Source organism: Vairimorpha ceranae (assembly GCF_000988165.1).
Source record: "Vairimorpha ceranae strain PA08 1199 chromosome Unknown NODE_94, whole genome shotgun sequence".
Classification (NCBI taxonomy): Eukaryota; Fungi; Microsporidia; family Nosematidae; genus Vairimorpha; species Vairimorpha ceranae.
This window is the reverse complement of record NW_020169389.1, coordinates 1-13,742: the sequence shown is the minus strand read 5'-3', so window position 1 is coordinate 13,742 and position 13,742 is coordinate 1. Positions and strand designations below refer to the sequence as shown.

At 25.4% G+C, this 13,742-nt stretch overlaps 8 protein-coding genes across 8 annotated transcripts; 3 read left to right on the top strand and 5 right to left on the bottom strand.

The window, feature by feature from the left end:
• Positions 1-880: 880 nt before the first annotated feature.
• AAJ76_9400012050 (hypothetical protein) lies at positions 881-1,693 on the bottom strand (the record flags this gene model as incomplete). The annotated part of the gene is made up of 1 exon (XM_024476661.1): positions 881-1,693. One exon carries the CDS (start codon positions 1,691-1,693, stop codon positions 881-883), a length of 813 nt encoding a protein of 270 aa, XP_024329994.1.
• A 2,568-nt stretch (positions 1,694-4,261) lies between these two features.
• AAJ76_940009119 (hypothetical protein) lies at positions 4,262-4,624 on the bottom strand (the record flags this gene model as incomplete). The annotated part of the gene is made up of 1 exon (XM_024476667.1): positions 4,262-4,624. The coding sequence occupies one exon, from the start codon at positions 4,622-4,624 to the stop codon at positions 4,262-4,264; it is 363 nt and encodes a 120-aa protein (XP_024329993.1).
• A 296-nt stretch (positions 4,625-4,920) lies between these two features.
• Positions 4,921-5,046, top strand: AAJ76_940008822 (hypothetical protein; the record flags this gene model as incomplete). Its single annotated transcript, XM_024476666.1, has 1 exon — positions 4,921-5,046. The coding sequence occupies one exon, from the start codon at positions 4,921-4,923 to the stop codon at positions 5,044-5,046; it is 126 nt and encodes a 41-aa protein (XP_024329992.1).
• A 2,343-nt stretch (positions 5,047-7,389) lies between these two features.
• Positions 7,390-7,518, bottom strand: AAJ76_940006225 (hypothetical protein; the record flags this gene model as incomplete). The annotated part of the gene is made up of 1 exon (XM_024476665.1): positions 7,390-7,518. One exon carries the CDS (start codon positions 7,516-7,518, stop codon positions 7,390-7,392), a length of 129 nt encoding a protein of 42 aa, XP_024329991.1.
• Positions 7,519-8,640: 1,122 nt separating this feature from the next.
• Positions 8,641-9,945, bottom strand: AAJ76_940003798 (hypothetical protein; the record flags this gene model as incomplete). The annotated part of the gene is made up of 1 exon (XM_024476664.1): positions 8,641-9,945. One exon carries the CDS (start codon positions 9,943-9,945, stop codon positions 8,641-8,643), a length of 1,305 nt encoding a protein of 434 aa, XP_024329990.1.
• A 1,623-nt stretch (positions 9,946-11,568) lies between these two features.
• AAJ76_940002043 (hypothetical protein) lies at positions 11,569-11,700 on the bottom strand (the record flags this gene model as incomplete). The annotated part of the gene is made up of 1 exon (XM_024476662.1): positions 11,569-11,700. The coding sequence occupies one exon, from the start codon at positions 11,698-11,700 to the stop codon at positions 11,569-11,571; it is 132 nt and encodes a 43-aa protein (XP_024329989.1).
• A 1,021-nt stretch (positions 11,701-12,721) lies between these two features.
• On the top strand, positions 12,722-12,940 carry AAJ76_940001021 (hypothetical protein; the record flags this gene model as incomplete). The annotated part of the gene is made up of 1 exon (XM_024476660.1): positions 12,722-12,940. The coding sequence occupies one exon, from the start codon at positions 12,722-12,724 to the stop codon at positions 12,938-12,940; it is 219 nt and encodes a 72-aa protein (XP_024329988.1).
• A 585-nt stretch (positions 12,941-13,525) lies between these two features.
• On the top strand, positions 13,526-13,742 carry AAJ76_94000217 (hypothetical protein; the record flags this gene model as incomplete). The annotated part of the gene is made up of 1 exon (XM_024476663.1): positions 13,526-13,742. A coding segment is annotated over one exon (217 nt), but the record flags the coding sequence as incomplete, so codon positions are not given.

The following is a 13,742-nucleotide window of genomic DNA, read 5'->3' as shown; positions in this document are numbered from 1 at the left end:
AAGATCTTAATTTTAAATGTGTTACGGCTACAAAAATTTACATTATTTAATTTTGCTAAACAAAACGTTCACTTATTATATATCATACAATAAAATACTATAATTATACAAAGTATACATAAAGTCGCTCTTGATTTAAAATTAAAAGTTCTTTTATATAAATATTTAAGATGGTTTTTAACGTCTTGCTGTGCCAATATAAATAAAAAATTATTTAGAAAATAATTCTTCAAATTAAATTTTTTTTAAGAATTTACAAAAATCTATGTATATGTTAAAAAGTGATGACTAAATGATTTGAGCATAAACAGTTATGCAAATAAATTATTTCATTTTTATAGTGCATAAAAAAAATAATTTTCTTAAGTAAAAAAAGCTTTTAATTGGATTATTAAAATAATGCTACTCAATAATAGCTGTGTAATAATCATGGTATAGCTATCTTTTGTTAATATTATAGATTTGTTTGTTAAATGTTTTTTTTATAAACATTTATATCTTAAACTTAAAGTTATATTTGTATTACATTGTGCGTAAACAAAATTTATAAATGTAGTTAAGCTTTATTATTTCCTTTTTTTGTTAAATTTACTTATATTTAAAATGAAATTTCGACTTGTATCCACACAGTTAATTATAAATGCAAAGCATTAGATATGCGAAAAAACAAACAAAATTCTTTTTAAGATTTTGTAAAACCTAAAAGTAACATTACGATTTTTTGTGTGGCTATTAAGATATGTAAGCGTTTTGAAGTTTTTTGTTTGTAAAGAAACGAATATTTTTACTTTAAATATATTTAATACTTCTTAGATCATTTAAATACATCTAAAAGAATATTAACAACTATTCTGTAAAATTATGATAAAAAAATATTTATTTACAGTTTCTTCAAAAAATCTTTCAATTTTGTGATATAATAAACATAGTAGTTTAATTTATCTTGAAATTTTTGAATATTGTTTAAAATCAGTGATAAAACTTTTTGAACATTTAAATCAGAAAACTTGGCATTGTCATTTTTTTGTATAACTTGATTCAAAAAAATTTTAATCTCTTTAAAGTCAAATTTTAAAATTATTTCATTCATTATAGTTTCAATTAATGTTAAATTATTAATTACATTACACTTATTGTATTTTCGTAGATTAAAATGGCTTTTAAACCTAACAATAAACTGTGCAACTTCTCTAAGAAATTCAACCAATTCAAATAAAAACTTTTTAGTATTTTCTGACATGCAAAGAGTTACAATGTCATTCATAAGAAGTTCAAAAGTTTCATTTGAAAAATTTCTAAACCATATAGAATAAAATATATTGCTTCTGCGAATGCTACGATATTTAAAATTTTTCTCTAAGTTAAAATGGATAAGATCTGTAGATGATTGTTTTCCTATATTTAAAAAAAACTTATCTTTAAGTGTTTGCAACTTTTTTTTATTTTCAGTTAAAATATTATTAAACTCAACATTTGAACTAGAAGATGAAAAGCTTTCAGAGGAATAATGTTCTACAGCAAAATTTGCACTTTTTTTTTCTTGACTCTTTTGTTGTATATCTACATTTTCACATAATCCTTTATTTTCGTATGCTCTTGAAGTACTTGATATATTTATTCTTAGATCTAATGGTTCATTATGATCATCTAATATTTGTTTTGAACAAAAAATTATTTGAAACAAAAATAACATTTAACGGGTGAAATATTTTTAAAATTTATTTAAATTTACAACCACAATATCATTTTGCATTAAATTAAGATATGAAGAATAAATTCAATATGTTACACCTCATTAAGATCAAAAAAGTTAATTATCACAAAAAATATAAATTAATTTTTTTAGGAATTTATAATGATAAATTAAAAATTCTAACTGAAATATTTTACAGTAAAAAAATTATGACAGAAATGTAAAATTGATAACAAAATAATAACAAATTAATTAAATAGTGTGGTGTTACAGCCACCGAATATATTTGAAGACAAAATTTATTTAATTATTATGTAATAAATTTTGTCACAAATAGTAATCATAACTTTAGTTGGAACGATGTTTGTTTTAGAAATAACTTTGTAAAAATTGAGCATTGAAGAAAAATGCTTTTTAGTAAAAATTATAGTTTACTGATAATATTTTTCTAAAAACTTTTTTCTTTGTTTAATTTAATTATATTAAAAAAAATAATTTTAAGACTGATTATATTGTATATAATAAATAAGGACAGGGGGTTTTAGATTCATTTAGTTTTTCTTGGTTTTGCTGCAAAAGACAGTATACAATACAAAGTCAAAAAAAATTAAAATATTTTTTTTTATTATAATAAACTAAATGTACGATACAATCTGTATAAATGTTACGTTTACGTTCAAAACAAATACAAATAGGCTATTTACAGAAAAAAGTGATTATGTTTTTACTTTACTTAAAATTATTAGCATTCTAAACTGAAGACCATTAAAATTAATTTTTTTAACATTCTTGTCTGTGGTATACAGCTACTTAAGATACTTTAAGTCAAATAATTTATTAGAAAACAATTTTCTTTTTGTAACTTTGATTGGTAGAAATAAAAATAAATATTCATGACAAACAAATTTAAATTAATGACTTGTGGTTAATAATAGTACATTGTTATTATATAAGGTATAAACATTTAAAAAATTTATTAAAATGTTATGTCAAAGAATTAAAATAAAATTATAATTTTGTATTTACTGCCCGTATATTATATGCAAATGTTTGGTTAAATATGTATCTAATGTTAGTGCTTATAAAAATAGTCATAACTCCAAAGTAATTATCTTACAATTTTAATGCTTTTTACTTGCAAATTTAAAAGGCAAATATATAAAAGATGTTACTACAATATGCTAGCAAGTAGGATAAATAATAATAAAAAATATATGTTTTATTATTAAGATGTAAAGTTCGTTTTTTATTTAATTAATGTATTTATATATAAAAGTTTGTAAAAATAAAAATAATTTATTTAGTTAAGTGTTAGTTTATAAGGACTTTAAATAAAGCTAAATAACACTTATTAATTACTAACAGTTACAATAAATTGTAAATAATGCTTCACATTTATCAATCTTTGAAGTATAAAATAAATGAATTGTATGTGATAAAAAATTATAAAAATATAAATATTATGTTATTTAATGAAATAATTTGAATGGATGGTTAGGCTTATACGAAATATTTGAAATATACAATTAATTAAACGCAAAACAATTAAATTTCATAATTTATAGCTAAATAAATCTTTTAAAACTTATATTTTTTACTGTTTTAGTTACTACTAAATATAAATTTTGCATGACAAATTAAGTTCTTTTTATGTGAAGCGTACACTGATTAAAAAACAGGCTGGGGCGAAAGGTAATGCTATCTATTGATTGTGTAAGCATAAACCAGCCTTAATTTTGAAAGGTTTTTTTATTATTAACATACTATCTCTATCTGGAAAGGATTGAATTTTTTTTTTCTTTCTACTTTTGCCCGACAAATATACTAGCATGCATGACTACAAAATTATATGAATATAAATTGTTAAAATATTTAATACTAAATTGAAAAAATAATGCTTGTTTATAAAAATAACTTCATTACAAAATCTTTTGATACTATTTTAAATTTTACAATATAAAATTTTATTAGTTTTTGTTCAAAGTTTGTATTAGCTAACAATAGAATGAAAAACATAAAAGTGTTGGGATCAGCATGTGTCCAATCAAGAAGAAGATCAATTATGTGAAACAACACGACTTTAGTGTAACGGCTTTGATTGGTATTTTAAATATTTTGGCCTTGACATATCAGGACATCTAAGATTATTGGCCGCCAATAAATATAAAAGAATTCTTTAATCGATAAAGATGCTTTAAGTCAACTCTTAAAAACAGTGTTGTTAATCTTCAAGTTGCATAACTGTGTAAAATTTTTGGTTAAATATAAATGCTTCTATTATTATTTATTATTGTTGTATAAATGTCTTTTCATACTTTTATTTTTTTAAGATGAATAATTATTTTAATATTTTTAATTTATTAAACTTTATTTTATTTTTCATTATAAAACTTTCTAAATTAATTTTTTTTAATTTATATCTTTTCATTTTTCTGTTCTGTTGGATCTTCTGACTTTTTACACCATTTGTTATATATTGATATAAATTTTATCCCTCATTATGATAAATAAAGACAGGGGAGCGATTACCAAATTGCGAGTTAACTAATTTTGGCTGTGGTTTAGAGGTCAAAAGCTGTTGAAGGAGGTTAAGAGAACTATATATAAGTTAGAGTTGGAAAGTGTTGATCCTACTGCTTGATAGCATAAAATTTTTGTTGAAGGAAGCGATGACGTGAAAAATTTTATGGTGGGAAAAATTAGCAGTGAGGAAAAGTATTTTGGGATTATCGAAAAGCTGAAAGATGAAGTAGTAAGAGCGGAGAGGCTGGAAAGAGAAGAAGAGTTACGGAGAGAGATGATGAAAGAGGCTGCTAGGAATGTTAGAAAGACAGTAAAAAGAGAATTGAATATGCGAAAGCCGGTTTTAAAGGGACTTATATAGAGGAGGTAAGAAGGTGTAGGGATTGTTTTTGAGGTAAATTTGACCATATGGCTAGGGATTGCTACATTTGAAAAAGAGATAAAAAGGTGAAAAGTAAAAATTTTAGTTTTTGTTGTGTTTAGATGATGTTCAGAGTTCAAATAGTGGCATTTACGAAGAATTTATACGTTCAATGGAGATAAAAAGAGATTTAGACTGAAAAAGTATTTTAGGAAAGAGTAAAAAGAAAGAAAATAAGTTATATAATGGCATCGGCGAACCAAAAAGAATATAGTTAAAAGAAGGGCTAAATTTTGAAGAGAATAAAAGAAATATTTGACCTCTCTAAAAGGGAAGAAATTAGATGTTGTACACTGGAAAATGTAAGAAACCTACAAAAGAGGGACATAAAATAGTGAAGAAAGAGCAAAATATTTTACAAGTGCTGAAGAAAGATACAGAGGAGTATATAAAGGATTTAGAGAATTGAAAGATGGTTAGAAGATCAAAATCGAAATGGAGGAACCCAAGTAGATGTAGAGCGATCCAAAACCGTATGGTGATGTTAGAGTAGTTAGTAACTTTATTAGATTAAATGATCCTGTGGAAAAAGATCCATATGAGCTATCTAACAAGAGGGATATGTGAGGGCAACACAAGGCTCAGAAATATTTACAGTGGTAGACTGCAAGGAAACCTTTTATCATATAGAGATAGAGGAGAAAGATAAGCATAAAACAACCTTTAAATTTAATAAAAATCATACGAATGGGATAGTATGGTTATGGGAGCAAGAATTTACCACAGATGTTACAGAGGACAATGAACAGGATTTTTGAAGATTTACAGGGACGAGGCGTTGAAGTATATATGGATGATATTGTGGTACGTGCAAAGATAAAGAGGAAGCATGATGAATTGGTCGTAGAAGCTTTAGAGAGAATCAAAAGGCATAAAATAAAGATAAATAGTAATAAAATACAGTTTAGTCAGAAGGAAGTAAAGCTTTTAGGGATAATATTGGGTAGCACAAAGATGGCTGCAAATGAAATAAAGATAAACTAAGCATTAGAGTATTTACAGCTGACAAGTTTAACGGAGTTAAAAAGACCCTTTGGAAGGACGGAATTGTTTAGGAACTTTATAAAAGACTATGCTGAATTAACATTAAAGCTGACAGGTAGTTTAAAGAAAAAGGGAAACCAATGAAAGTGAACAGAAGAAACGGACAGAGAATTTAGAGAGATAAAAGAAGTTTTAAAAAAAGTAGGAAAATTAAGGTTACCAGATTACAGCAAAGATTTATTTTAAGGACGGACGCAAGCGATCTTAGACTAGAAGCGGTACTGCTTTAAAAGAACAAAAAGGAAGGATGGGTTGCGGTGCAACGATCTTTGAAAAAATTAACTCCTACCGAAATAAGATATGAAATCTCTAAGAAAGAGATGCTGACAGTATATTGTGGGATAAAGAAGTTTGAATACGAGTTGAGAGGCAGGAAATTTTTAAATCCAACAGATCATAAAGCATTGGTGAAGATACGTAATAAGCTCTATTTTAAAAATAATAGAAAAGATAAAAAAATTTGATTTTACGATTAAATAAATGAAGCCAGAGGAAATAGTGGTAGCGAATGCTTTAAGTTGAATTAATACCGATGCTGATCTTAAACAGATGAAAATGAAGCAAAGAATTTTAAAACAAACGGAAGGAAAATGGAAATCTCATGTAGTTGAGGAAGAGGGAAAGCAGTATTAAACATTTAACGCTACTTCATCTTTCCACCCCCCTTTGAATGACTACCAACAGAATTTTTTAAAGTAAACATGGTTGCGGAGGGGGTGAAAAGATGAACTAAAGGTAAAAAAAGAATTATTTTTTAATCTCTATTATGGAAAATCTAAAAGAGAAAATCATAAATTTTATATTTTACGATGGTATACTATTAGAGAACTCTAAGACTCTAGACTTTTTTAATAATACAATCTTATAAATAATGAAGTAATTCGTTTGAGGTGTGATGGAAGAATGAGGATTATGGTGGCTGCCCACGTATATAGACGGGTATGCTTACAGATGCTCTTCTAAGGCATGCATATCAAAGATAACCCCAAAGAAGGGTCAAAAATGACCTTCTTGAATATATAATTTGTAAGATTTCTTAGGTGAATGTATCGATGGGTATATGATTATGCCCTAGCACAGGCCATTGATTTCTGCGATTGTTAGGAGAACACTTTATTAAGATTTGATTTTAGCAAGTAATATTTCAACAATAATTAGAAAGAGTAAAAATAGGTGGAAAAGGATCGGAGTGCAGTTTAACAAACTGATATCTGTAATGGGGAGTTAGCACCTAACCCATTTAGTACCCTAGACAACAAACCTAACGTACAATGGTTAGTGGGAGATGTAGAAAAAAGAAATTGTAGAAATTTTGTTTTAAGACCTGTTTTCAACAGAAAAGTTCCGACTATGCTAGATATGTTCGGAGAATATGTTGTACCCGGATCTATCATTGTTACCGATGGTTATCTATCTTACCCTGTGGCCGTTGCTGAATTTGGATCTTGCACAAAGTGGTAAACCACTCGGTTGGGTTTGTTAATGCTCAAGAAGCACATACAAACAAAATTGAAAACCAGTGGTCACATTTTAAGCATGCTTATCGAAAACATGGTGGTATAAATAAAGGAAGAATAAGTTTATTTTTAAATGTGTGGCAATGACGGAAGCAAGACGTCCAAAATAGTGATAAAAAGACGCACAGGATTGCATTATATAAACTATTAAAAATGTTTAGATTTTAATTTTTTTGTAGCTAATTATTTTTTTAAAAAATATAATAATTTTTTAAAAAAACAAGTGGGGTGGAAGGATTAAGTAGTGTCAATAAAACTATTAAAGGAAATTTATCCTTTATATCATGTATACACACAAAAAGATGGCTTCCGAAGAACATCCCGGACAATTGTAAATAAAAACCATTATTATAACACTTCTTTTAATTTTAAATCACGCGGAATGTCATGAACAGGCCCATATTTACTTAGATAAATTGAGATCTACATCTCCGCTGGCCGCATTTCTGAGAGTCACTCCAATAAGGATTAATTTTGCAAAAAAATTACAGATTTTGAGATGTCACGAATTTTTACAAATCATTATCTAAATATATTTTTTTATTACAATACAAACATTTAGATTTACTCATATAAACATTTTTGGCACATTTTTCTGAGAAATAGTATTCAATAATAGAGTTAATTATTAGTGATTTATTTCAGTCTCGTAAAGATGTATGGTTTTAATCATATTTATCATACCCCTATAATCTGGCAATGATTCAAATAACAAATTTTTAAGTCATCTCAAAGATTTTATGATTGAATACTTTGACAGTTAAAATTAAATAATGTAATTTATCCCAATTTTGTACAGTGAAAAAAAATATTTGTCGAAGCATTTGATTGTTTGTTTATGAACAAAGGTTGTAAATATGTGAGGCATACAAATATTAAACCTCATCAAAATTTTAAAATTATAGATATCAACAATGATTATATGATATTTATTATAAAATATCCTTTTTTGCTATCATGTTAATTACTTTCGTATAATAATGTTGCTACTACCCTTATCCCCTAAAGGTAATTGTTTATTTAAAAAAGAACTAGATTTCTAATTACATACATTTATTTAATAAAATTTCGTTTTATAGTTTTAGTTTTACACTGAAACCTATTGCGTTTCAAACTTTAGTTTCACATTCTAATGTTTTATTTTCAGGCGAATAATTGGATCATCTAAATTTACGGTTATTGGTGACAAATGTAATTAGTTTCTTAAAATTCGCTTTTGAATTTCAACTGTGTACAAATTAAAAAGATTACTTATCAGATTAAGCCCTCCATGATTCTTGCTTACTAGTCTATAACTTATGCTTACAGGTATTATGGCTGTATTTAAGATTGTAAAACATTTTTTGATAAGTTAATTTTTTTAGAAATTAACACATTATTAAAAAATTGGGAATTGGCATATTATATTGCAAAAAATAAGAATAATCTTAAAAATTTAATTGCTAATTGCTCTTTTTTTCAATACTATTTATAAACTCTACAAGACTTTTACACAAAGAGTTAAATCTTATATTTAAACTAATAAGTAGGGATATAATTTTACAGAAACTACAATCGTCAGAACAAATGTATTTATTACCCCGCATATGTAAACTTTTTAAATTTGATTCAACAATATAAAATTTTTTTGATATATCAATATATTCACCAAATTTATTACATGCTAGATTTAATGAATTTATAAAATCATAAATTGATTTTCCCCGTATAATTATATAAATTGCATTAACAGCATCAAAAAAACTTAAAATACTATTTAGAGCAGAAATTGAATTATGTTTTATGTCATTTGAGAAATTGGATGCTTTCAATTTTTTTATAAATTGTGGTATTTTAATATTTATTGTATTTCTACAAAACCATTTAAATTTAGTCTCAAACTGTTTGTATTTATTAAAAAGTCTACGCTCGTTTGTTGTAAAATCTTTAGAAAGCGATAAGTTTTTGGCTTTAATGTTTCTTTTAAGTTTTAAAACATTTTCAAAATTACTTAATCGAATATCAGATATTCTATAAATTTTTGATTTTTCTCTTTTGACTTTAATATTTTTATTATTTTTGTAAGTATTAATGGAAGATTTACTATTTTCTGATTTTTTAATCGATGAATCAATAACATTAGATGGTGCATCAATTTGTGCATTACTTGGTTTATTAATACAGTTAGTCTTTTCGTGGTAATTTTGATGGTCTGATAAAACAATAACATTATCATTTGTCGGTAAAAAAGTATTATCTTTTGTATTAATATCTTTCCTCTGTAATAAACAATTTTGAGTTGAATGTAATAATAGATTAGTATTGTTTTTGCAAAATTCATTTTTATTAGAATGTTCTGCTTTAGCTTTTTGGCTACCATTGCCATCTTCAAAATTTGTTGTTTCATTAATCGATTGATTTATTGCACAAAATTGTTTGTTAAATTTATTAGTAATAAATTGATTATTTGTGCTACTTTTTGACGTTGAATTACTCTCAGAAATCGTTGACAACACTTTGTCACTTAAATTATAATCAACATTCTTATATCCATTATCAAAACATTCGTCTATAAAATTTGTCAGATCATCTAATATATTAGAATTAGATTGGTTTTCAAAAAAAAGTTCTTCTTCAGCTTTTGTCAGCTCATGATTCTTTTGTTTTATCTCTTCATTCACATATAATCCTTTATTCTCAAGTTCTTTTATGTAACAATCTGATAAATTTTCTAGATCTACAAATAAATCAAAATCTAATATTCCCATTGAACAAAAAATTGTATGCAACCATAATAACATTTAACGGCTTAAAAATTTAAAAAAATAATTTGATTAGAAAAGCAATAATGAAAAGTACACACTATGTTAGTTATTTAATTGTTGGAAGAAATTCTGTTTTATAAGTTGTGATATTAACTACCATATGGATCAATGAATAAAAATGTTTCAATGACATACCAATGAATCTAATTAGACTAGAGTATTGTTTGTATATTACAAAAACTTGTAATAAAAACATATGTAATTTGCTACTGAAACTATGTAAGGAAAATATTTTAATAAAATATGCTTGGTTCATATAATTCTTTTTTTAGCAGTTAAAATGATTTAAAGAACAAGGCCCGCAACTGTAATAGGACTAACAAACACAAACATGCCTCAAGCAAATTAGAGCTTCCCAGCAGGTGTGTCCTATTCAAAGAACTATCTTAGTTCGGGGCGCTTATCTGCCTGTATTACCACATAAGTTTTCTCTTATTAAGGATTACAATTTTGTGGCAGCAGTCTATTGGCTACTATAGACCTATCTAAAACTAAGTTTTAGAACATAATATTTAAGTAAAATCTTAATCATTAAATAGACTATCTTTTAATACCAACAGGTCTCTACTAAAATACCCGGTGAAAAAAAAATTATTACATAACTTAATGATATTAAAAAAAAATTAATTTAATATTAAAAATTGTAGGAATTTACAACAACGAGAAACGTAAACTGAAATACTAGACTGATATACCCAGTCTTGTTTTCGCTCTTATAAGACTCTACAATAGACACATTTTTTAGTAAGAAAATGTTTTATTATAATTTTTAGTTAATTTCTTACATAAGATGCAGATAAACACCCCTGAGATGGAACCTGTTTCTTGTACTAATTGCCATATAAATAATGTTATTTCTCTTTGTTAAATCTTAAATTAAAAGATAAATTTTAATGTATTTAAAAAAAAACTTTAAAAAAAATTATTTTGAAAAAAAGAAAATAAATCCTATTGTTAATTAATAACACAAATTATACTAATAAATGTATAAATAAAGCAGAAAAAAATTATGCACAAATCTATACATTTTGCTTAGAAATTTATTTCAATCAAATTTTCACAAATCAAAATATGCTATTTTTGTGCTTGTAAATATTTATAAATTAATTAATAAAAGATATCAACTTTTTAAAGCTTTCACCCTGTGACTATTTTTTTATATATATTCAAAACTTTTTAGTTGTTAAATATAGTTTTCTTTAATTTTGATTTAGTTTAAAAAAGTAACGTTTTTTGTCTGTCCATTACTTATATTTTTTTACAAACGAAAATATTTATGGTAATTTTATAAAATAACTAAATTCTACTTTTACTGATTTATTTTCTTCTCTTGTGTAAGATAGTTATAAAAACACTATTTCTCATTGCACTCATATAAGATGTGGCAGACAATATTCTTAAATATACAATTTAGAAGAAATTTAGAAAACTTAAAATTTTATTAATTTTAGGGTAAATATTATACAATGCGTGTCAACATCTTAAGACACATAAAAAAAAATCTATTTGTGCAAAAATTAAAACGTGTGTCATATAAATTCGTTTTAAATCTTATTTTATATAAGTCTAATCTGTTTTATGTATTTTATGTATTTTTTGTCTTAAGAGGCGCGTCAAAATCATTAGATATTCTTTCCAAAAACACATTTTATAAAATTGTAAATGATACTTTTGTTTAATTTTGTTAAAATAAAGCATTGTGTAATTTTATTTTTTTAATATAAGCTATTACAAAAGGCTTTAAAAAAATAATATATCCTATAATAAAACGGGATGTCCCTTTAACTCAAATTTTGAAATACAAACACATTCTTAAAAAAATAATATCATTTACTAATGTTTTCCTGAAAAAGAATAGAGATTTAAAATTTCTTCAATGTATCTCAGCGACATGATGGTTTTGATGTTTTTTATAAAAAAATTATTTATTCGTTAATAAGTAAAGAAAATGCTTTAAATTTATATTAAAAAGCACAAATAAATGCTTTTTTTTCAATAAGGAGAAATATTAAGCAAATATGTGTTTTATTGGGATGAACTAGGACCGCGATTAGAAATTGCATGATTTCAAGGAAGGTAATTAAAATTACTTATAAAAAGAGAAGAAAGAGAGCTCTTTCTTTTAGAACAATGAAAAAATTAAAAGTATGGGTTCTAATAAAGTCATCACTATTTCTAAAATTAAAGCTGATTTAGATTTATTAGTGTCAAAGTCTATAGTTTTAAGAGTAATGAAAGAAAATAATAATCTTGTGCATAAAAGCTGTACACGAGTTCAAATTTAAAGGAAGTGCATAAATCAAAAGGGGTTGATTTTGCTTTAGATAAAATTTTATGGACTCGTCAATGGCATAAAGTTATATTTTCTGATGAAAATAATTCTAATTTATGCGTTCAAGATGGTTTTAAGTATTATTGGCACCATGTAAACAAAGATGAAATTTAATATAGTAAATGTATACAGGGCGGAGAAGGCGTTATGCCTTGGACCGGTTTTTGTTCTGGTGAACAATTGATTTTACAAATTGTTAATATTTAATAGAAAAGAACTGCTTATTGTAGGATACTTTAAATTTCTCTATTAACATTTCTTAAGAGTAAAATTAATAATTTTAATTATGTAGATAGCGATTTTAATTATATTTTTTAACAAGATAATGCACCTTGCCATCGAGCTCGTGCAACTAGGATATGATTTGAAAATAATAACATTGATTGCATGGACTGGCCACCATTAAGTCCAAATCTTAATCTTATTGGAAATTTGTGGGCAAATATGTCGAGAATGATTTATAGAGACGGGAAACAATATAATAATATTCAAGATTTACATTCTGCGATATTAGTAGCTTGGCCAAGTATTACACCCGAAAATCTGTTAAAATATGTCAATGGAATGCAGAAACATATGATTGATTTTGTAAAGAAAGAGGTGTAAAATCAATAAATAAGTTTTCTTTTTTTGAATTACTTTTTTTAAAAAAACCTTAAAACCATCATATCCTTGAGAAAGGTTAAAAAAGTATAAAATCACTTCTCTGAATTAAACAATAAATAATATATATTAATATTTTAAACATAAGTTTGAATTTAAAATTTGAGTTTAATGAGCTATCTAGTTTAATTGTAAGACTAATTATTTTTTTAAACATTTTGTAGTAGCTTAGGTTTAAAAGATAAAATCACACAGTACTTTATTGCAACAAAATAAAACTAATGTATTATCTACAATGCTATAAAACGTGTTTTAAGATGGGGTTTTTTAAGATTTTATTGCATCTTTTAAGACAAATAAATACATAACCCAGATTAGAAAAATATAAAATAATTTAATACAAATTGATTTGACACAGTTTAATTACATAGTTTAGACACAAATCAAAATGTTAGAATGATGTCTTGATTTATTTTGCACGAAGAATTTTTTTTTAGTATCTTAAGATGTTAACACACACTGTATAAGTACAATGTAACAGCCGCATGCATTGAAGAAGGTCCTGTGATCAATAAGACTGCTAACTCTATGTCAGATTTGAACTTTGGAGCTACAAGTACGAGTAAAGAAGAAGGAGATTTTAACACATCACATACTGAGACTATGCCAGATTGTAATGTGAATGTTGATGAACATTTTTGTGGTGAATTATCAAGCATCTGTAAGCATTGTTCTGCTCTACACTTCAAAGATGAAGTAAATAGACAAGGTGCATACAAGAATTGCTGTCATTTCGGTAAAGTAA